The sequence below is a fragment of the Meleagris gallopavo genome, chromosome 1 (assembly GCF_905368555.1).
Source record: "Meleagris gallopavo chromosome 1, MGAL_WU_HG_1.1, whole genome shotgun sequence".
Taxonomy (NCBI): domain Eukaryota; kingdom Metazoa; phylum Chordata; class Aves; order Galliformes; family Phasianidae; genus Meleagris; species Meleagris gallopavo.
This window is the reverse complement of record NC_139404.1, coordinates 68,467,404-68,491,347: the sequence shown is the minus strand read 5'-3', so window position 1 is coordinate 68,491,347 and position 23,944 is coordinate 68,467,404. Positions and strand designations below refer to the sequence as shown.

At 40.5% G+C, this 23,944-nt stretch overlaps 1 protein-coding gene across 1 annotated transcript; it reads right to left on the bottom strand.

Moving 5' to 3' along the window:
* Positions 1-6,550: 6,550 nt before the first annotated feature.
* Positions 6,551-23,867, bottom strand: SAMM50 (SAMM50 sorting and assembly machinery component). Its single transcript, XM_010724946.4, has 15 exons — positions 23,713-23,867; positions 21,621-21,731; positions 20,679-20,780; positions 19,653-19,740; positions 17,766-17,872; positions 15,895-16,025; positions 15,596-15,683; positions 14,931-15,059; positions 13,989-14,060; positions 12,904-12,990; positions 10,936-11,006; positions 10,276-10,343; positions 9,064-9,210; positions 7,575-7,716; positions 6,551-6,762 (listed from the first exon to the last, which is right to left on the bottom strand). Exons 1-15 carry the CDS (start codon positions 23,731-23,733, stop codon positions 6,717-6,719), a joined length of 1,410 nt encoding a protein of 469 aa, XP_010723248.1. The 5' UTR covers positions 23,734-23,867; the 3' UTR covers positions 6,551-6,716.
* Between the last annotated feature and the right edge of the window lie 77 nt (positions 23,868-23,944).

Genomic DNA, 23,944 nt, shown 5'->3' with positions numbered 1-23,944 from the left:
GCTGGACCCTGCAAGCTCTTGTGCGCATACTTAACTCCTGAAGCAGTACCTGAAGTTGTGCCCGTGACTGCCCGTGACCCCGGCCAGTCTCCTGCAGCACAAGGACACCGTTACTTACCATTGCATCTGCATGTAATGGTTCTGATTTTCCTTGTTGAAATTATTATTTTACACAATGACTAATGGCATTCAAGAAAACAATGCTTTCTCACTTCAGTGTGCCTCTACTTGGTTTTCTATCTGCACTGGAACCACAGGATCCCTTCAGGGGCTTCACACCTCCTGCTTCATTCTGCAAGTCAACAGGAGAGCAACAGAGACTATGCAAAGCCTGGATCTGAGCTGTACTTACAAGTCTGCAGACCTGCAGCTGCTATTAATGTTTCTTTTTAATGGATTAGGTTAGAGGTTATCATATGCCTCTGCTCCAGCACTCAGAGCAGTCCAGGAACGAGAGCACTGGCCATGTCCTGCATCGCAGGCTTTTGGATCGAGGCTTCTCCTCAGTTGAATGAGGTTCTCTGAGCAGTGCTGCCCCATCTGGAATTTTCTCCAACCCTGCACTACCACTACAGTGTGTGTTTCCGTACAGCTTAAGTAAAATACTTTACTAAATAGTGTCTATTTCAGATCTTCACAGCAGCAGCTATCCCTGTGGGCCAGATTTCTTGCATCAGGCTCCTTCAGATGGGCTGGTGAGCAGTGATCCTGCACTGCTAGGCTTCCCACCAGGAGCCCCTGGCACACAGGCTTAAAAATGAACTGGTGTCAGACCAGCAGCTTGGGAAAACCCAGGCAAAGCCTCTCTGATAGAATCTGACTCCCCTAAAAACAAGTGAGGCAAAAAACAACTTGTGACCATCCTGTGGTCCATAGGTTCATAGGACGTCCACAGTGGCCCAGAGTGGCCACAAAGATCAAAAATCTGGAGCATTTCTCCTGTGAAGAAAGGTTGAAGGGATTGGGCTTGTTAAGCTAGAAGAAGAGAAGACTCCAGTGAGTCTTTATTATTTACTCAGAGGGCAATGAGGCAGTGGCACAGGCTGCCCACAGCAGCTGTGGATGCCCCATCCCTGAAGGAAATCAAGGCCAGGCTGGAAGTCACCCTTGGCAGACTGATGTAGTAGGTAGCAGCCCTATCCGTGGCAGGGGATTGGAACTGGGTGGGCTTTAGGTCTCTTCCAACCCAAGCTGTTCTGTGATTCTGACTCTATGCTTGAGACTGTAGGAGAGCACAGCAAGCCTTAATGTATATCAGGGTAACCTGTGACCCCAAACTTGAGTGCATTTCACTGATTGATTGATCTCCATCATGGACACAATGCTATCATTCCACTGGTTTTGTGACAGCCATTCGTTACAGAGTGCACACAGGTAAGGCACCCCAGCCTGCTCTGCCAGCTGCCCTGCTCTCCCATATCCGCCATCCAAAGCGCTTTCACAGTGGTGTTGAGCAATATGCAGTTCTGTAGGATGAGTTGCACTCCCTGGAATAACAAGAACAACCCTGCCAGATTTAAGAGCTGCACAAGCTGAGCAGCATAACCGAAAAGTGATACTAGTGATGTGAGTAACTGGTGTTCAGACAAAGTGTAAAGTCGGCATGTTTAATTCATTTGTTGCTTTAAGTACTTATCAGTCCTGAAACTTTACGCAAAACCTCTTTTCTCATTCCTTTCCAGAATTTCTTACTCATGATTTCAGAAATTAATTTCAATAAGTGGAAATCCTGCTTAAGACATCGGTTATAAGTTAAGCTTCTCTTCCTGTTTCCTCAGAGTATCCCAGGCCTGCCAGCAGCCTTCGGTTCTGATCTTTTGTGTTGCAAGGTCCTGTGATCTGTGTTGCATGGGGCACACAAGAGGGGGTGCTATCAGGATCCATCTGCACACAGTGTTTAATGTGGAGCTGATGCAAACAGCAGTGTCTTCATGGTCTCACCTTCATCACTCTGGCTCCTTGTCTAATGAGACACTCCCCTCACATGCGCACCTCCCTCCCCGAGCCTGCTCAGGTTGTCTTTACAGATTGTCTTTATTGCTGCACCAGACGCTCATACCTTGCTTTGGTACAGAAACTAACTGGTAACACTGCCTTTAACAATTTGTAGGCTTTATGCTGTGCTACTCTTGATTTTGTCATGTATGGTAAACCTGAGCTAAAAATGAGGCAGTTTGTTCTGGATTAGACAACCCCTGCCTTCCTCAAACACCTTCTTTTCTGCAAATACCTCACAGCAAGTAAAACTGCCTTGTGTTTGCACATGAAGGACCTTTTGATGAATACTTTTTATCAATACTCCTTCTTTGGAAGAACAAATATGTTCTGTTTCCTCAAACAGGCGTGTTGCTCATGGCAGGGGAGTTTTATGCCATGCATTTGCTAGTGGAAAAAGTGGGTTCTCCTACCAAAAACTTCAAGTATTTGCCTGTGTTCAAATACATGCACTTCAATTAGAACACATTTTTTCCAGTGAACATCTCAACCACTGGAGCTGTTAATGAGATGCAAGGTTGCCACCCAGATTCACATGTGGTGCAAATACAGGCATCCTTCACACAGAGAGTGTCCATACCCCAAACCCACAGCGCCAGGCTGGCCAGCAAAGCGTGCCTGCATCGTGTACAGTGGCTGTGTCAATGCTGAGAGTGTTAAATGTTGCAAAATTTGTTAAATAAGTTCATTCTAACACAGCTCCTGCAGATTTTGGAATGCTTTAAAAATCTTCACTGAGTGGTACCCACGATCTATAGGACTTGTGTGTACAGAACAAACACTTGTGTAAAATTAACTCCATGCAGCAAAGAGCACAAGGCCAAGCATGCATTGTCTCCATAGACAGCAATAGTCCCTGCTGTTATTTCCACTCTTTAAGTTAATATTAAGATCGATATTTTGGGTAAGTAGAAAAAAAATACACACAATAAAACAAATCAGTGGTAGGAGCTGGGGGAGTGGGAATTAGCAGTAGCTTTACTTAGGCCAAAGAATGATGTTCATTGCTTAAATTGCCTGTTTCATTTATTACACATCTTTTTGAAGAAAAAAAAAGTCTTGCAAAATTAAACAATTAGCAAGGAAGTCATTTGCATTCTACTGCCAGGTCAGACCATTTACAGATGTAATTTTCAGTGCATCCAAAATAACCTGTGTACAACAATTACAGGTCACACTGAGGCACACAGATGCTGATCTGCAGCAGGACTGCACGGTGGATGTTTCATGTCATAACATTAACACTGTAGTCTTAGCTTACACTTAGCTTTAAGGCATTGTTGTTATCCAACCTCTAGAGAAAATAAAAATCAATCGCTTCTCATAGCAGAATGTTTTTTTTAATGAAACTGTAATCAGGAAAGCTGAGTACAAACACCAACCAAGAAAGCGAAAGCTGGTTCATAAGCTGTGCACAGTCCAATGACATATGAAACTGAACTGACTGAAGTACAGCACTTGAAATGTAAAGACCTACATGCAAATATCTGTCAATAATTGAAAGAAAACTACAGAGATACGTCCGTTCACCTCCCGCTTGGGTATCCTGTTTGTTTATAAAAGAAACTTTTCAATTTGCTGCATAAATAAAAAACACGTCAACCTATTGTAAAATGAAAAGAAGCTGGATTGTTTGAGACCAAAAAAAAAACAAACATCTATGGCAATAGAATGCAAGATCGCACTTCAAAAAACAAGGCAAAATGTGGAGTTCAAACAAACAGTGATCTTCTAAATAGGAAGTGAAGAACTTATGTCAGGACTTCATCAAGTGTTTGTTAGTCTTTAACAATCTAGCTGGCCAACAGCCACGCAGTGACACAGCTGCTGAGTGGCCCTGCATCTGCAAAACGTATGCTGTGTGCAGAACAGCTTTGGGGATGCAGATCCATCATGCATCTGCAGTCCCTGGGAGGAACTATAAGCACTGAAGTAATTACACAGATGAAGAAACTGCCTCAGATGGTACCTGCCACCTCAGCACTGTTCACACAACATTCAGGGCCTGCAGCCATGAGGTCCAGCTTCAGGTACAGCACTTGCAGATATTTATTTATCACCATCTCGCTGTCACAAACTGGGACCGTGGCTGTAAAAGCAGTAACGGCTCAACTTCTCTGTAAGTACTGTGGTATCCAAGACTGCCCATTTAAGCAAACATCATGCTTCTGGATTGAAATTATTACTGCAGGCCTTCCTTACGCCATTTATCCTTTTCCAGTCGTTTACTCTATGACCAGAAATGCATTAACTGATTTTGCTTAGCATTACAGCCAGTTCTGCAGGGATTCTGCTTTCTATCTATCTTATACATCCCATCTACAAACATCTGCAACAAACTTCAAATAGGACTAAGGGTTAAATTTTTCATATCTATATTATACTCAGGTAACCGCACAATTTGGCTGTTGCTTCCAGAGGAATATGGAAATGCATTCCTCTCTATTTTTTGCATTTGTTAAATGCCTTAGGAAAATGTGATCTTTCAACATACTGCAATACAGGCAGGGAAACAGTGACTCACGTAAAGGTTTGTGATTTTTCCTCAGTTTATTATTACTGGTAATTCTATAATGTGTGGTAAAGCACAAGGTGTCAGTGGATGTGCTTAAAACGCCTGTTCAGCCTTTAACAAAGTTTCCCTGTCCGTTCCTTCATTTATTGCAGAGATCACAGTTTCTCAACTGTGGATCAGCTTACTAGCGTGCAGAGACTGAAGTTGAGACTATTTCTACTCAGGAAGGCTGCCTTGCCCTCTAAATGGCCAAGTGACGATAGCCTAGGAATCTAAAGGACTGAACTTGAGCAGACCTTAATAGCAACATCCACAAGCCCAAGTTCCAAGGGCAATAAAATACATCTAATTTTATCAATATGAGCAAAATGAACTTTGAACTTCTGGGAGAAAATCCTAACAGAACTGTGGTATCTAAACATTTCCATTCTTCCCACTAAAAATATTTCTGTATGTCAAAATGTGGATGGTGTTGGCGAAAAAAACTAACATTTGTTGACATTCTTAACATAGTGTCATCTTTTATCTTACAATAACAAAAAATCAGAAATGCTTTGTTAAACATATTTGCTATAAGGGCTGTCAGATACACACACTGAAAAGATGTTATTTATATTAAATGTTGTTATTTGAACTAGACCTGACTTCTGTCATTCACACAAATTTTTGTTTTGAACATCTGTGATCCTGTTTATGTAAATTAATAAAACTTTATAAAAAGGGGAAGGATGTTAACTGGAGCTCTGCACAGACATATCCTAAGCTTTGTATCAGAATCACAGAATGTTTTGGGTTGGAAGGGACCTTTAAGATCACCTACTTCCAACCCCCTGCTATAGACAGGGACACCTCCTCTAGTTCAGGTTGCTGAAACTTCCACCCAGTCTGGCCTTGAATGTTTACAGGGAGGGGACATTCACAACCTCTCTGGGCAACCTGTTGCAGTGTATCACAACCTTCACAATAAAGAATTTCTTCCTCATATCTAGTCCAAATCTACCCTCTTCCAGTTTAAAGCTGTTTCCCCTTGTCCTGTCACTGCATGTCCTTATAAAAAGTCTCTCCCCAGCTCTCCTGTAGGCCCCCCTTCAGGTACCAGAAGGCCGTTATCAGGTCTCCTCACAGCCTTCTCTTCTCCAGGCTGAAAAGCCCTAGCTTGCTTAGCCTATTCTCATAGGGGAGGCACACCAGCCTTCTTATGACCTTCACGGCCCTCCTCTGGATCTGCTCCAATACCTCAATGTCCTTCTTGTGTAGGGGACCAAGAACTGGACACAGTACTCCAGATGGGGTCTCACAAGAGCACAGCAGATGGGCAGAATCCCCTCCCTTGACCTGCTTGTCAGACTTCTCTTAATGCAACCCAGGATACAGTTGGCCTTCTGGGCTGCCAGCACACATTGCCAGCTCATGTTGAGTCTTTCATCAACCGACATTCCCAAATCTTTCTCCTCAAGCCTGCTCTCAGGCCATTCTCTGCCCAACCTGTATCTGTGCTTGGGATTACCCCGACCCAAGTACAGGACCTTGTATTTGGCCTTGTTGAACTTCATGAGCTTCCTCTCAAGCCTGTCCAGGTGCCTCTGGATTGCATCCCTTCTCTCTAGCACGTCATATTCTTGGATTTTAGTACTTACTATCCTAGACAGCTGGAGTTGAGCGCAGTATGCAATTCAGATTGTATGAGGCACTTACATATAGGTAATTTTACAGAAGTGAAACACATTTGAAACAGCACATTTTATTTTACCTATAACCACTAATTTTGCATCAAATCATTTTTATGCACTTTGATGATGGTAAAGAAACTGACCACATACATGCTTGGTCATCCCAACACTCGTGAGACCTGCAATTAGAAGTCTGAAGGCTGCGCAGGCCAATGACAACTACAACCATTTGAAAAGAATCCAACAACCAGCTTCCAGTGAAGTTCTGGTATTTTAAGAAGCAAAAAATAAGTAAAAGCCGGAAATTAAAATAGCTAGGATCCCAAAAAATATTCTCCTATCTTTGATAAGAATCAGAGGTACAAAGAACTTTTAGAGCATGATTTTTTAATGTAGTTTCTTGTGGAATTGGAGGCAAATCATTCAGATGTCTATCAGTATTTCAAGAAAAAAAATAGACCGTATCAAGCTATTCTGAAGTCTTCATATCCATTAGAGGTTTCATCTTCATATTACTGATGTGAATTGTTTCCACATTAGAGGAATCTGATTCCTGCTCCAAACTGAACACCATCACATATCCTGAGAAGAAATAAATAATAAACAGCAAAAATGAAAAATAAGGTACTGATAAGATCAATTTTCCCTGTGCCTCAATTTCCAAGGTTTTCAATGTCTGGAGGGTTACAGTTCAAACTTTAGCTGACAAAGGCTCTTTTAAATAAATGCTTTGTCAATGTGTCACCATATGGAGCACTTACATTTTCAAAATAAAATCCATAATTTTCAAATTGCTCCTATTTGTTTACAATTCACATGAATGACAAGTAGAAACATAAACGAGTTCTGTATGAAACAGTATCTCACACAGTATTTTTGCTACTACTCAGGCATGAAGAGCTTCCTTAAGCTTTTTTATTATGTATTATAATATTTTCTTGGTGTAGAATAATTGGTTGCTAACAAATTATTTGTTCTCCCTTTCTCTTTTTCTGTAATTACACTTGTGTTCATTTTTCAAGCAAAGACATTAAAGTTGTGATTTATCCAATCATTTGTTTTTGGAAGGCTTAGGAAAATCCCTTGAGCTGTTTGAGTGATCATTTCTCCTAAAGAAATATAATCTGCTACACAGCTATTCACACATTTCAACAGCTGATCTCAAGTTCAATGAACTATGAAACTTGAGATATAAACAGTCTTAAACTAAGAAGTACTGTGAAACAAATGTGGACATAGCCAGCTGAAAGAAAAGAGCAAAAAGTGCTAAAAAAAATATCTCAAAACTGGCATGGAAGAAACAAAAGACAACAATTTTCTCTTCCAAAACCAGACAGAAGTGCAGATACTTTTAAAACTAATTACAACTAAAGGAGCCAGTGTAAAAAACAAACCTGTCACCCGACTGTACTCCCATGGGGAAACAGTAATTAAGTTCTAATCTAGCAATGTTTCCAAGTCGGAGCACTATTCCAGCACCGTAAGACCATCGGATGTACTCTGCCAGCTTCTGCAGGTGAGCTTTGGGACCATCACCTGAATGCAAAAGACCAGGACAACAAAGAATCAGAGGAGATTGCTGAGATATTCAAAGACTAGCTGGATTTTCACAGCTAGAAGCCAGATTACTTAGGAGCACCTCCTGTAGATTAAAAGTGTATTACCCACAATTCTCACAAAAGCCAAGGACACTGGACTCAAACCACCCACTTCTAAGACTGGCTGAATTTCATTTCCCAGCATAGGGTACCTACTTGCAGGAAATGAGTAGTAAAGCCTTAACCAAATCCTGTAGCAGACCTCTACTGGTTTTATAGAGGATTTATCTGATTTTCACTCCCATACGGATGCCACCCCTCTTTATCAAGCAAGATATTCTTCAAATATCACTATATCCCTGTACTGACTTTCACTGGGATAGAGTTAATTTTCCTCATAGCAATCCATATAGGTGCTGTGTTTTCGATTTGTGACTAAAACAATGTTAATAACACACTGATATTTCAGCTATTGCTGAACACTGCATGCACATCACAAAGGCTTTCTCTATAATCCACTCTGTCCCCACTAGGGAGTAGGCTGCTGATGGACAAGAGGCTGGAAGGGAACACACAAGACAGCTGCGCCATGCTGATTAAAGGCATAGCCCATACCATACAATACCATGTTCAGCAATAAAACTGCCTGGGAGTTTGCCATGGGTTGCTGTTCCTCAGCACCTGGCTGGGCATCGGTCAGCTGGTAGCCAACAATTGCTTTTTATATCACTTGCTTATTTTTATTTTTTTTTTCCCCTCCTCTTTTATTTATTACAGAATGCTTGAGGTTGGAAGATCACCTCCCAAAACTGCTTAAACAGATACTGAAAAAGCATTTACTAATGCACTGCAATACATCTTGAAAAAAGTTGGCTATGGAAGAAAAAAAAATTCTCATCAGCCACCACACCCTCACCTATACTACCCACATCTATACCATCTATGCCACCACTTTTTACTTAGTCAACTCCAAAAAACATTAGAATATCACTATAACATCAATTAATCAATTTTCACACTGATTTGTGAACACCACCATGACAAAGATACCACTGCTACCATGCCAGCTCTCTTATAATTGTGCTATAATTTATGTGAAGAGTTAAGAAAACTACTGGCAATATGTCAAATACACAAGTTCATAGCAACAGCTTTTTGACAGCCACTGAAATGTATGTAGTAAACAAAATGCTTTTGAGCCAATAGGCCCTTAGCAGTTCTCTCCTTTTTGCTTCTATATATAGAGAGAATATACACATATATAAAGAGAGAGAGAGAGAGAGAGAGAGAGAGAGAGAGAGAGAAAGAAGCAGATTTTGTTATGTACAATTGTTCTGAGGCTTACCATAGTTAAGATTGCAGAGGTTTCCGGCATTGAGGAAGAAATGTGTTCGGAAAAGGTCTCCAAACCCTCCTCGGCCTGGTCGGAAAGGTAGAGGAGTGTAGAGATGCAAACCTCCAGCCCAGTAGGCTTCTCCTCCCAAGTAATCACCTAGTTACGGAAAATATTGAAATGAATGTTGAAAATGAAAGCATTTACTGTGGAATATCTTAGAAGAACCAGGTCTTAAAGAGACAAGAATACATCCTTTAAGTTGCTCTACACTGCACTGCTACCCCTTTCACAGCTCTTGCCAATTGCTTTCTAGCTCTCCCCAACCTCACAACTCAAGTAGAAATTAGGACTTACACCATTCTTTACGCTTTCCAAGTGAACCAGTCCTTTTCTTCACGCCCTCACCTGTGGCATGCACCTACTTGCAGTTCATCAGAGGTTACCTTCTGAAGCTCTTCCACAGACTTACCTCAGTTGTAAAAATGGGAAATTGATACGGCTAAGCAAATAGTCTATAATAATGGCAAGTCAGAAGAGTAAGGAATAGAACTGAGGAAATTCCTCGCTCTCAAAACACCTCTGATGATCAGATTGCCTTTCCCATAAGCTACCTGAACACATGCTGAATCAAAAAGAGATTTAATGCCACTGTTACTGTCTTTCAGGACTTTTTTAAGCTCAAAGGCTTACTAATTAAAGAGACATACTGGAAGTTTGAAACTTGTTCATCCCTGCTAAAGACCACAGGTAAACCTGGAGATAAAAATATGATTTTAGAAGTTTTGAGCCTCATAAGTAAAAGAAACAGGTGCCAGGAAAAACAAAAAAAAAAAAAAGAGTTCTGGCATATCTTTGATTTATTTTAGGTAAAACCATGCACTGGTGAAATTCACTTTAAGAAGCACTAGAAAACTGCGTGTATTCTATATACACTAAAAGTCTGAGTTAATAAAAAAAACAAACATAACAGTAACCTACAAAAGTCTGAAGGTAGGTTTGGTTTGTAGAAGTAGCAAAGGCTTCGCTAAGAACTACTGGGTTTTGTTCCACTGTGAACTAAAATATAATGACAGATCAGAGACATAACTCCTCTCAGAATCAAAGAACTTAAAGGGAGCAACTATCTTAAAGCTACAGAAAGCTTAAGGACAGAATTTGAGGATTCGTTACGAACTAATATTTTCAGTATTGACAGAAGAGCAGGAATTAAAAGTTTCAGACCGTCACTCTGGGGTCCAATGCTGTACATACTGAATCCTCGCACACTCGTTGGTCCACCAAGGTAAAACCTAGTAAATACAAACAAATCTAGTTCAGTACTTCACTTGAAACTACTCATACTTTTAACTTTGTTTTTCAAAATTACAAGTGACTTCATAACAAGTCTAGTAAAGTCTGCTATAAGAATTTTGATAGAAATACTCTAGTTAAGGTCTATTACATGTGAAGCCAAGACAATTGACTATAAGTACTTACTGTAAATAAATTAAAGTCTAAATGATTTCTGTTGATGATCTTTAAACATAGGCACTGGAGGGCAAAACTGCCTAAAAAGCCAAGTTATTACATGACTTTACTTCTGAAAATACCTGCAGTGTTATGTATGCCCAGTATGAAATGTTGAAGATGGTAAATACCTCTTAGAAATGGCAAATATTGGTAGGCAGAACTACTACTTACTGAATTATCCCTCCCCAATATGAAAATAAAAGCCAGAAAGCATGTTTTGATTATTAACATGCACGTAAAGCTAATTAGTAGTTTATTTTTATTATCCCCCAAATCAGAGCTACTTCTTCTCTATTCTGCTGTATAATTTTTTTCTCATACATTACCTGGGTTGACTGAAAGAAATCAAGAGACATTAAAAAGAAACCTTACCTATCAGCTATACTGGATGGCTTGTCTCCAATGGGTACTAGCATTCCACCCCAAAGCGATGCTGAAAAAACCTTTGGAGAAAAAAATTTGTTTCTCTTTTTTCCTTTTTACTAAGATGTAGTATTCTATTTCCCTAAAAAAAATCATTAGTAAAATGCCACTGCTTAGTAAAGGCACAGCTCCCTTTAGTCTGACCAAAAGTTTCAGGTGATCACAGTGCATACAAGGATCTTCAGTAACTGTATTTTTTAGGCAACTCTTGATCATTGCTGCCCTCTTTCTACGCTATGCAGTGCTGCACCTTAAAGTTTAAAGTAGGAAATTTTAAACCAAGCACTGCTTCCACCATAGCTAAAGAGAGCACTCGTCCAGCTCTTTCCTACAATTTTTCATGCCTTGAAATGAGACAAACCCTGCTGACATAAATTACTCCAGGCAATTTTAAACCAGTAGGAGGTTAAATTTGGAAAATAGAAATAATTTTACATTATCGCCTGACTGTAAATTAGCCTTACAACTAAATGAAGCCATTCTCCACAAATCACTATATAGGCATCAAATACATACATATAATTACTGCTAATCTATGCAGTAACTCCTGGAAGTCAAATCACTGTACTAAATATATTTAATCATCTGCTTGCAGTCTGTGTACAGAGCACAAGTACCAAGCAGTGAGATCTACTGTCAACACTTAGGCTACAGGTGCTGGGCAATTTCTCTGGTGTACAGCCTGTTCCTGTTACCTTTCATCCCCAGAGGCCCAACAGATTTCTGTATCATGATCAGAGATGAGCCATCATCAAGTGCATACACATCTCATTAAGCAGTACCCAGCATATGCAAAGGTCAGGTGCACGGCAGTCCATACTCAAAAGCAATAGATCTCATAAAATGCCTATATCTTAGGATGAGATTTTCTTCACTTTTATTCATGATGTAGCCATATTAGTTAGTCATGACTGAGAAAGAAGGAAGTCCTTTTTGCACAGCCAAGAAGTTATTAAATTACTTCATAGGAGAACATGCTGTTTTGTTCAATGGAAAATCAGCAAATACATGTAAGATGACTAAAAGCTCATCATGCTATGCCCGTTCTTCCACCACATGATGTAATGAGAAAGAGGTATAACCAAATTGCTTTAAAATGCCTTTCTATGTTGGCCTCATTGATCTAACCCAAAACTTCACTGAACTGAGTCTCCTCAGAATAAAAGCATGAAACACCAGACAGACCCTTACAGAACCACCAGTTTATTAATATCTGCACTATGAAAGTAGCTTTGAGTTTTTCCAGTTATAGCACTGGCATAACCTATTTCCAGTCTCTTCATTATACCAATCCTTTTCAGAAAGCTATTAAGTAACAGAGACTGTCTCAACTTTATAAACATTATTTATTTAAATTTAACATGTTGGGATGGAAATTATTGCCACCTCAATTTTTACATCTTCATAATGGAAGTTGCTCTCAGTGTTGTAGTGAAGCCACTTTTCCTTTCTTTCCCAGCAGTTTTACATATCAGAGATAATTATCATGTAATACATGCTACGACTCCAGAATCAGTAGCCATATGTTCCTAATTTCAAATGGTGAAAGCTAACTAAACCTGACTAAAGAGAAGCCAGACTATTCATAGTCAGGTGAAAAACATTTTCAAAAGTCAATCTTAGAAAAACTACAAAGAAAAGACATGCCCAACATTCCTTCTGAAAGGAAAATAGTTCCTATGGGGAACTGTAGGACAATTCTTTCTTTCCAAACTGTCCAATTCTCAAGAGAATGTACATGGTAGAAACATCAGTTTAGAAATAAGAGTATTTCACTTCCAAAAAAAACCCGCACTAAGATCTCTACCATCCACCTTTAACTTCGATCATCTTTTTTCAGTCCACAGTCATCATAAGACACAGATTCAGTCACTCATCCATTATTTCAATTACTAAATTATCTTCTAAAAAAATTACCGAGTCCCAGAGAAGCTGCTTATTCAATTGAAATTCAAAATCTTCTTTTAGAAAGCTCACATCTCCACCTGTATATCCAGCCAGCTCCTGCAAAGACAACAAAATTTAGAGTTGTGTGATTGGTATTACATGTTTCTTCCCATGCAAAATTCATCATGTGTGCATCTGCATAAGCAGTATTTTCTGTGTAAGAAGCATATCAGATATTGAGACAAATGAATTCTGAACCAATGAAAAAGCAACTTGACTCTCAGAACTTATCTGTCTCCTACATATTAAATCAGGCTGTTGCTTTCTAAGCAAGAGCACAATATAAAAAAAACTTCAAGCAACCAAAATCAAATCTGTGATGTTTATTTAGTACCTATGAAATCTTCTTAGGAGCTAAAGTGGGGCTGAAGAACTGAATACAAATAGTAGTATTACACAAGCCACAGTTGAATATAACAAATGACTGAATTGGTGTTACGCACAGCATCTAAGAAATGGTATGTTAACTAAACCCTGAATTATAACTGCCATTCTCACTCAGAGGAATTCTCTGCAGCAGCAGCACTTCTAGTTTCAATGGCATTTCAAAGCAATCTGCTTCTGCAGCCCTGCAGAAGTTAATGCTTCTGAAGTACTAAGCCGTATAGCACAAGAGACAGGTTTTCGAAAAGCTCAAAATGCAACAAGAGTAAAAACCGTGTGGACACCACTCAGAGTTATTTCCATCCCATCTTTCTTACTTTTCAAGTAGTAATATGACCAGAGTCTGGTAGCTTTACAGTATAGTGGCAGGAAACTTCTGGAATCAACTGAAAACAAGGGGCCACTACTGCCTATTGAGTGAAGAAGAGATACTGTCTTGTGATAAAGCACCTCTGCTAATAAATACGTCAGTGCTAATGGCAAGAAACTGACTGCACTGTTTCAGCATGATACAGAAATGAAAATGTGCCTCCATTAAGAAAAAAAATCATGTTTTTTAAATGGCACACTCTAAAGATAAAAAGCAACTATTCATCATCGCTCTATCCTAGTCAGTTTATGATTGCATATGCGGATAATATCCAGTAACAATAGCAGTGATTTAATCCTACCTGATTAATTTTCAGCAAAGCACCTCGTTTTGGCAAGATTGAAGAGTTCCGGGAATCAATTACCATGGCATGCTGGAAAGAATCAAACAATTATTTTTCAGTTCTCATATCCATTGAATATCACAAAGTGACACCATTATTTTCCAACACAACCTGTGCACACAGAAGGAGACGACTACAGCTCCAGGCTTACACAGCTCCACGGATTTGAGAAAAATGTTTCAGCAGTCTAACTTACTTTTAACTTCAGAGGAGGCCACATCAAATAAATACATTTATTTGTTTATTTGATTAGTAATAACTTTCAGCTATGATACACACATAGCAGCAACAATGCCCCAGTGCGTATCACCAATTTTGTGACATTAGCCTGCAAATAGTTTATAACCCACAATTTGACCTACAAATTAAAAATCAGCAAAAAAATACTATAGGAAACAGTATTTAGAAATGGCACAGCAACTGTACGATGAAAAAGGTCGTTGAACCTATTTTCTTTAACGTAAAGTGGGAGCAGCATGGGGGATGTAAGACAGCAGTGCTCAGAAAAACAATGAAATGTGGCCTTGCAAGATCCCCAGCAACAACTTGTTGGATGTGCTCTATTCATTACTTTGCAATAATTCAACTTTATTTGCAGAGGTTAATAGTGCTGACACGTAAGTAACCAATGCTGCAGCAACAGATGCTAGATGACAGTTCTGAAGAAAGAACAGGCAAGCATATGTAACAGTCAAAATGCAACAGCCAACTTTGAAAAAATATTTTCCCTTTGGATCTCCTGGATGACTGTGTGAATGACCGAGCACTGCAGAAGACATATCTGAAGAAAAACACAGTACCTACTAAGAAAGCCAGACAAAAAGCTCCTTTGGAATCATTTGTAAGACTGCAATTACTCAAAATAACATACGGCCCATTTAAGACAGGAAAAAGCCTTACAGATACAGAAGATTTAAGAGAGTGTCCACTTTCTTCTCGAACAGAAAAGGATGCTGTTCTAGCAAGGCAGCCAAGCTCTCTCCACACACCCTCCCACTTCAGTGTGTGATTGGTCTTCCAAATTGGAAACTACAAAAGAAAAAAGAAAAAGAAGAGAAGGAAAAAGAAAAGAATTGAGACAGTAAGACAATTTTACTACAAAATTAAAACAAACATTTACCTGAAAAAAACTGTCTCTCTCTCAAGCTTATTCATACATGAGCCTATGCTTTTTCTTTCCATAATATTTTGATCAGAGAGAAATAATTTTTCATTTTGGAGTAATTCTGCTCCAGCCAAGGGAGTTTCTCCAATTAGGTGCACACAACTCCATTTAGCCCAGATGAAAAATATCCTGAACTGGGTGAATATGGTGAGCAAAACAACCGTCTGTCTTTCTAAAACAGTGCTTTAATCATTAAAAACTTGCAAAAAAATGCAGTGGCATTTTTATATGGCGAAAATAAAGATTACGTTCCAAGGTCTCTTTCAAACAATGACAAATTTGCACAAGTCAAAGTGTTTCAGTCTTTAAGAAAGTAAAGCAGATATTTGTGAAAGCCAGCTGTGACCTGAACTAAATATGAAGGAAGCATGTGCTCCACAAACACTTGTGCTACACTTACATTAAATTCTGTTGATATTCCTCTATCAGTTTCACGAAGAGAACTCCAAGGGAACTGTCCAGTTACTTTATACAGGTTAACTGAAAAACTGAACCACAACGTTACTGGTAGGTTTGAAAGTGAAACTGTTTAAGTAGGTGGAGTTTTACATTATCACAAAAAATTAAGAAACCAGCTCTGATACTTTAAGACTAATAGATCCTCAGCAAAGGAACAGACTGGATTACTACTCAGTGAAACATCTTACTAACTGTTCCATATTTCTTCATAAAAAAGAGATACTCAAATGTATTTCCTACTTTCTTTCGAAGTTTCCAGGCTGTGGCTTGAAGAATGACAGGCCATATGAAGTTTCCTTTGTTCCATAGGAGAACTGGAAGGTTACCTTTTCTGCACGTCCAAGGAGATTGGGGAACTTCAGCCCAAGTACCTATATAAATTAGGAAAAAAAAAAACACCAAAACACCATTTCATAGTTTGCTAAGTTGCATCTTAATCACGTGCTGAAGATAGGTACCTCTAACCTAAGAATGAGAAAAATAGGCATTAAATATACTAGTAATTGAACAAGTTTTTTCTTATAAAATAGGTTTTTCTTTGCAGTGGCAACAACAGCCATCATGATACCACACATTACAGTTAGTATCATCACCCAACTTTTAGTGCTGTGCAGTGCCTGCTGACACTGTGTGTTCTCACTGTATACTTAGTACTGCTATTATTTCCAGCAAAATCTCCCAACCAATCTAAAAGGCCGGATAAATCTTTGGCAACTGCAGACTTTTCAGCGGATCACTGGGGAAGCTACCTACCAGGTAGGGACCGTTGGAACCACAGCAATGGAAGATTATCAATACAGAGCCACACTGGTATTTTTGTTCTCAAGAACAATATATTTATGGCAATACAACATACCATTACAACTTTCCAGGTTTCAGATGAATTTACGGATTAGGATAAATGTCAAATCAGTTCAACTCTTGAAGAAACAATAGCTGCTGTCAAGACCAGTGTATGCTTGTGCCATGCTCTTATCACCCAAATATTTTACTTCTCAGTAACAAAATAACATCAAGTAGAAAGGGAAGCTGAGTTCAAAAAGAGAAACCAAGGCAGCTCTAAGACTGTTTCCAAATGCACTACAACCACGTTTTGGATTTATGTGGCAAAGTTTTCACGGGTGGGAGCTGCAGGATTAGTCTCAGTGAGAAGAGTCCAGAAGCTGCTTGAGATCAGACAGAAGCCAGTTCCAGTAGCATTCCCTACTGATTTCCTTTGGACTGCAACATCCTGGACACTGCTCCCAGCAGCATAGGTGGACAAGCATTTCTCAACTCGCTTGGTTCCAATTCTCCCCGCACTTACGTAACACCATTACCTGACTCGTGCAGTAACTTATCCAGGTTAAAAATACTTCTAAGAAGAAAAGGATGAGTCCCTTGATCTGGCTTATGGACCAGACCCAGGAAGAGCCATGCTGTGCACATGCAAAGGTAGAATGGGAGCAGGACTAAGCGTAAGAAAGCAGGATGTACTTAAACTAGCACTACTGTTAACATCAAGGTAACAAAACAGCACAGCATTTACTTCAGTTGGTAAATATTCTTCGCACAAGATTTTAATCGGATGCATTCTGAAGTGAATCAAATAGAAATAAGTTCCACAGTTTATTTGGTTGTGAAAAACCCAGTGCTCTACAGCCCAAAATAACTGGTACTGGGCTGAAATCAATGAAAAACAAAAACAACTTCTAAGTCAAATATAAAGCATTCTGAGAAGAAAAAAAACTCAACGTTTAAATAGATCTCATACAAGCTAAATGCCAAACTACTAGTCTCTTTAGTAGATAAAGTACCTTAAATATTATAAAAAATAACTGAAATAATTTTAAGAATTAAAAAAAAAATCCAACATACTGAGATGGCATAACTGAGTTGCATTTGTACAACACTTCCCTAACACAAAACAGGCTTTTGCTGAATGAAAGCCTGACTAATACAAAGGCTCTTTAAAGACAAAAGTCCAACAAAGCTTTAGTAAAGCAGGATCAAGAAAATAATTTGGTTTGGATCAAGTCCTCACTTGTTTAATCACTAAATTCCTTGCTGTGCTTAAAACATGGAAGTAAGAGGGCTATCAAAAGGAATTAACAATTTGAAATGATCCATACCATACTGCCTTCATTGTTGCCAACCATAGTGTTATAGCTTCCAGTTAGCCTTCTCAATTCTGTTACTTCAAAGGTTACGTCTAAACCATTTGGAAGGGCATCATCTCCTAAATAAAGAAAAAACAGTATCTCTTGAGAGCTATTTAGAAAACAAATAAACACAGACAGAAGACACTTCAGTTTTTTGAAAGCTAGTTGAACTGAATGATTATAAAGAAACTATATTACAAAGAAAAAGGGTTTGGTAAAAAAAATGGGGAAGGGTTTATAGGGCAAGACGTATGAGGAGCAGCTGAGGCACCTTGTTGTGATGGGCCCAGAGCAGAGGAGCTGAGGGGAGGCCGGATGGCGGCTGCAGCTCCTCACAGGGAGCGGAGGGGCAGCGCTGAGCTCTGCTCTGTGTGACAGCGACAGGGCCCGAGGGAACGGCATGGAGCTGTGTCAGGGGAGGGGCTGCTGGGGTTAGGGACAGGGGCTGCACCACAGGGCAGGTGGTCGGGCCTTGGAACAGGCTGCCCAGGGCAGTGGGCGTAGCGCCAGGGTGAGAGGAGTTAAAGTGTTTGGTCGTTTTCAGACATAGGGTTTGGTTTTTGAGTGATAAGCCAGGAGTTGGACTCAATGACTCATGTGGGTACTTTCCAACTCAGGATATTCTATGATTCTATGTCATTTGCATGTGCATACAGAATTTGTACAGTGGTCCAGACATAGCAAAAGGAATGCTGTCACTAGAGCAGAATTCTCAGCACTTTACAGCTAAATGCTAAACAACAGAAATTGCCTGGTTCCCTTCAGGCTCTGGATGCGGCAGCTGTTCCAAAACACAGATGTCAAGGGTACCTAATTCTGCTTGAAGCAGCTGGGACAGCACCCCATTGCTAACAGCCTATGGGACTGCAGTGCTCTTGCTTCTCAATAGTGTAATTTTCTCTTGCTGGAAAGAATACTGACAAGTTTGCAAAGCAACCACAAGACAGAAAATGCAATTAATGCCTTAATGAGGAACCTGCACACACTCAGCTGCCCCATATATCTTACAAGGTCATTTTTAATTAGAAGCACTGATACAATTACTAGTAATTCCTCTAAGCACAACAAATTGATTAATAAGGCACCCATAAAATGAAAGTACAGAAGGTATTTTCAAGCTTTTCCTCAAGTGTTTATTCCTCCTCTGAAAATTTGGATTAAGGCATGGGTACCGTAATTATTTCAGCTGTGGTAGTTAACTCATTTTTGCATATATACAAGTAATAGTTACACACGTACACATATATGCAGTCACACTGAATCACAGAATCATAGAATGGTTTGGGTTGGAAGGGAGCTTTAAGATCATCTAGCTACAACAGCCCATATCTCAGCTATAGGCAGAGATATCTCCCTCGAGACCAGGTTGCTCAAAGCCCCATCCAGCCTGGCTTTCAATGCTTCCAGGGAGTGGACATTCACAACCTCACTGGGCAACCTGTTCCAGTGTCTCACTACCCTCACAGTAAAGAATTTCTTCATCTCTCTCGACCTGTTGGTCACCCTTCTAATGCAACCCAGGATACAGTTGGCCTTCTGGACTGCAAACGCACATTGCCGGCTAATGATGAATCTCTCATCAACAGACATCCCCAAATCCTCCTCAGGGCTGCTCTCAAGCCATCTGCTGCCCAATCTGTATGTGTGCTTGGATGTAAATACATCGCTTTCATATAGATGATGGATATAGACACACATATTCTCATATATATCATCTATGTTTTCAAATAAAATATATAGAGGTATATGAGAGAGCTTTGGAAATTATATAAACAAAAACAATCTGACCTGTGAGACAGAGAAATGTACATTACAGTAGTTTATGTAAAACAGGTGAGTTTTATGAGCAATACATACCTTGACAGGTATCAATCAGAACCTCTACCTGTCTAAAAATTCCTAGACGAAGCAACTTTTCACGAGCTTCATGCGATTTTCTCATTACCTATAGGATGAGATAAATAGCTCAGTCTTTCAGCTTACTGAAAATAACTAGGATGAAAGTTAAGATGCTGCTAAATCACACGATATTCACGGCTTATGTATACAAAGACATATATGTGCTTTCAAATCAGATCGCAACTGCCTTAACGCTCAAATCCATAAAGAAATTAAACCAAGAGCATCTGGCTAGATTTCCTATCCAGCCTGCAACCTAACTGTTCAGATGCTTAAACCTATTATTCAAATTGGTTTCAGTACTTAAAACTTATACACCTATTTACTAGGCCCATGCTTTTGATAAAAAACAAACACACACACATTAATCCACTTAAATCTAGACTAGTTTACAGGTAAAGTCTTGATTCCTTTTTGCACTTCTTAAAGTTCTGAAAGCAAACATGCCCTAAATAAAAAGGTAGCATGCACACTTTGCATGCTAATTTCACATACACACACTTTTTCTACCCCATCTGGAGATAAAACTCAGTGAGTTTCATGACAAATTCAGCAGTGTAACCAAGCACTACAAGGAGACATTTGCAAAGAAATTGCATACAATTGCCCTGTACAGCCAGAGGAAGACAATTCCTGGCAGCCACACTATGGGCACTGGTTGTCTGTACTGAGTACTTTTCTTAAGCAAATTAACTGAAAGTGTCACCTATGGAATTAGCAATTCTCAAACAGGAATGGTGAACCTGAAAATATCTCGGAGTGCTGTCTGCCATCTCTCACCACCTTTGAGCTGAATACATCAGAAAATACAGTATCTGCCAGTATTGTCTGTTTCAGTTTGGTTTCTGTTTGACAAGTTTAAAATCATTACAAAAATTGGCAAAGTTGCCTCACGTCTGAGAAGAGCAGCCCAATGCAGGAAAAGAGAAAAAATCATGACCTGAATTTTTAAACAGTAGGTCCATTATTCACCACAGTACTTACATCAATGAGATTTTTAGCCTTGAAAACATCTGCGATTTCATACATGATAATGTCATCTTTGGTCCTTCCAAGTCCATCAAAATGCACGTGCTGAACGACCACCTAAATGCAACCCATGTTTAAGCACAAACACTGAATTTGCATCTAATAACAACTATCAAAACCATCTACACATAAAATAAACACACACACAAATTTACATAAAATCACCCATACTATTGTCCAAATGAAAAACCCAAAGATTCCTATGTCAATTACTGCTAATTTATATTATGAGAAATCAGTGCTGCCTACAATTCTGGAAAATTGTTCCTCTATCAAGGGAAGAGAAGAAGGTTCTAATAGCAAATCTAATACTGTTTCAAGCTGAAGAGATAGTGGACTACTGTTGCTGGGATTTCTTAGGTGTTATATGAACAAAGAAGTCACCGCAGAAATCACATCAAGATATTTAGACATTTAAGATAGAATATGTAGGTAGCTGTAGCTAGCCATGTGTTTTATCTGCTACACATATGGAAAGAGTTAAAACAACCAAGCAACACAACACCACAAATTATTAATATTCAAACTCTATTAAAACTGTATAGAGTAGACTATAGAATAAAGGAAAAATAAATTATATAGAAACAAAGATAACGCATGATACCTCTTCCGTCTAGCAAGGTTAAACATAGTATGGGCCAAAGCGGAGATCCCCTTCCAAGTGAAATAATTAAAAAAAAATTAATCAGCATCTTTTGCTGAAGTTAGCATTTACCACAGTAACGCAATTCACGCGGTGGCAGTTTACTCAAACGTGGCCAATACTGCACCCTGCAGATTAAGGGCAGTTGCATGGCTCACTACTAAACAGCACTGTGGATGAGGTTACTTCTTATGAGGGACGGTGAAGAGCAGCACCTGTTAAGAAAAAAGCCAGGATGTTGCCTGGGTACTCACATCTTTGTTTTCAAGAATTTCCTGCTTGGCTTCAGGCTCGACTTCAACCAATTCAGCTTCTTCTCCCAAGGCCCCAAAGTCTGGCCCACTCGCTGGAAGGGGCTCCAAACTCTGGGAGGACACAAGGAAATGGCATTTAATGAAGTATGTGATTTCCAAGTTATCTTCTGCAAAGGACAAAGGTGACTGTTCCTGACCCTGTGCTCATCTGGTCACAGGGGAAAAAAGCTGAAAAGAACCATGAAATGGGGGGAGTTACCAGCACATTTGTTACCACCGTGTCTGTTGTCAATTTTAGTGAAAGCTAAATAGCTTCTATATCAAATAATCTCTCACAAATAACATCCTTAGCTATTCCAAGAAAAATCTTACTTTTAAAGCACTCTTCCTGTGTTAAACATGAACTCCACATTTTATTTTTTTTTATCAGGGAGCCAATACTTAGTTTGGGTTTTTGGGAGGAGCGTGAATGATGAACAATGAAGAAAAAAGGTGTTTTCAGTGCACTATTTTGCTTTACATATATCTCTATGCTTTTATATTTTAATGTCATTTAAAAGTATCCCTCCATGTGACATTCAGGTCCCAGTCATCAAAGCTCTCAAGGTGAATTAATTAGATTATTTTTTATTTATTAATTAGATAGTTTTAATTAGAACTTTTTAATTAGAACTGTTTCTAAAGAATATGGCTTTATTTACTACACCTGAGGAAGTCCTAAAGTAAGACTCTTATCACAAGATGACAGATTCAAGCATGAGTGAAGGCAGGGTTACCTGTAGAAGCAGAGGTCAGGGTTGGGTAACTCAGTAAATCCACTTTTAGTCTTAAGTTACTAATACAGTCCATGCTGAATTATTTAAGGAGCACTGGGGTAATAAACTGCTGTTACACATCAGAATTAAGTTACACAAACAAGGTGTCCTCTCTAGCTCACAAGTTTTGAGGCAAACATGAAATGCTCTGCAACCACACAATGTTGTGAAGCAATACATACTGCAGATGAATAAAATCAAATGGTGAGACCCTGGCACAGCTGCCCATAGAAGCTGTGGGTGCCCCAACCCTGAAAGAAATCAAGGCCAGGCTGGATGGGCCTCTGGGCAGCCTGAGCTGGTTGGCAGCCCTGCCCACAGCATGGGGTTGGAACTGGGTGAGCTTTAAGGTCCCTTCCAACCCAAACCATTCTTTGATTCTATGAATACAAAACTAAGAATATGAGAAGAAGTTAGTCATGGCAATTAGATGCTGTGGAACCACGAGAGTCCCCTGCAGCAATGTGTCCCTCAGTTGAATAAGTGCCATATAAAAGCCTTCTTGTATTTAACAGGTGTGTGGAGGAAAGAGATGGGCTGAGGGTCTGGAAACCCACCCCAGATCTGTGCCCCAGATAGGCTGGCTGCTCAATGACCACACCTGGTTAGTGATGTTATTTCCCACGGGGTGGTCAGACCCTGGAATGGAGTGAACTTGGTCCCAAGTTGGAGCATGGTACAGGCTCAGCAGGGCAGTGGCTGCCAGAGTTCAAGGAGCATTTGGACAGCGCTCTGAGACATAGGGTTTGGATTGGGATGACCCCGTGTGGAGATAGGAGTTGGACTCGATGATCCCTGAGGGTGCCTTCCAACCTGGGGCACTCTGTGATTCCACGCTGTATTGGCCTCAAGGTTGGCTCCCGTGGCTGCTTTAAGGGGAAAGCAACTTAAGCAAAACCACACTTCACATTTTACCAAGCAGGGTGCAGATCTGCTCTGATTTCCTTACGATACAGCCAGCAGCACCGCCAGCTTCTCCCACCTTGTCCTCCGATACCCCTACGGCCCGACTCCTTCGCGGCCCGCCTGCCTTCCACCCACCGACACGGTGGAGCAGGGACCGAGGGCCGCCCGCTCATCTCGTGGCGCTCCCGCACGGCAGGCACCACGGCCAGCGAGAAGGATGGCAGCGCCCACAGGCGATCCCCGCCGCCAGACAGGAGCCGCTGTCCCGACCCGCTCGAAGGTCGCCGGGAGAGCGCGGCCCCAAGGCCGTTCTCTCGCAGGCCCTTCCTCCCTTCCCCCTCCCCTCTCCCCTCATCGCGGCGCTCACCTACCCGGGCGTGCACGGTGCCCATGGCGGCGCGAGCTGACGGGCGCTCGGCGGAGGCAGGCGCGGGACCGCTGCGCTCAAGGCCGCGGCACGGGGGCGGCCATGACAGGAGACCCCGCCCCAGCGCCCATTGGACAACGGAGGAGGAAGGGGCGGGGCGAAGGGACGTTGCCCGGAAGCGGGAGAGCTCGACCGGAAGTTAGGGTGGCGCTCCTGGGAGTGTGTTCCTGCGGCGC

Bases quoted from the DNA above. Each gene is read 5' to 3' on its own strand.
- SAMM50 (XM_010724946.4), bottom strand. From the start codon at position 23,733: ATGGGCACCGTGCACGCCCGG. The intron at 21,732-23,712 runs GTAGGTGAGCGC...GTGTCCTCCCAG, and splicing joins TGGGCACCGTGCACGCCCGG to AGTTTGGAGCCCCTTCCAGC. The intron at 17,873-19,652 runs GTATGTATTGCT...TTCTTTATTTAG, and splicing joins TCTGATTGATACCTGTCAAG to GAGATGATGCCCTTCCAAAT.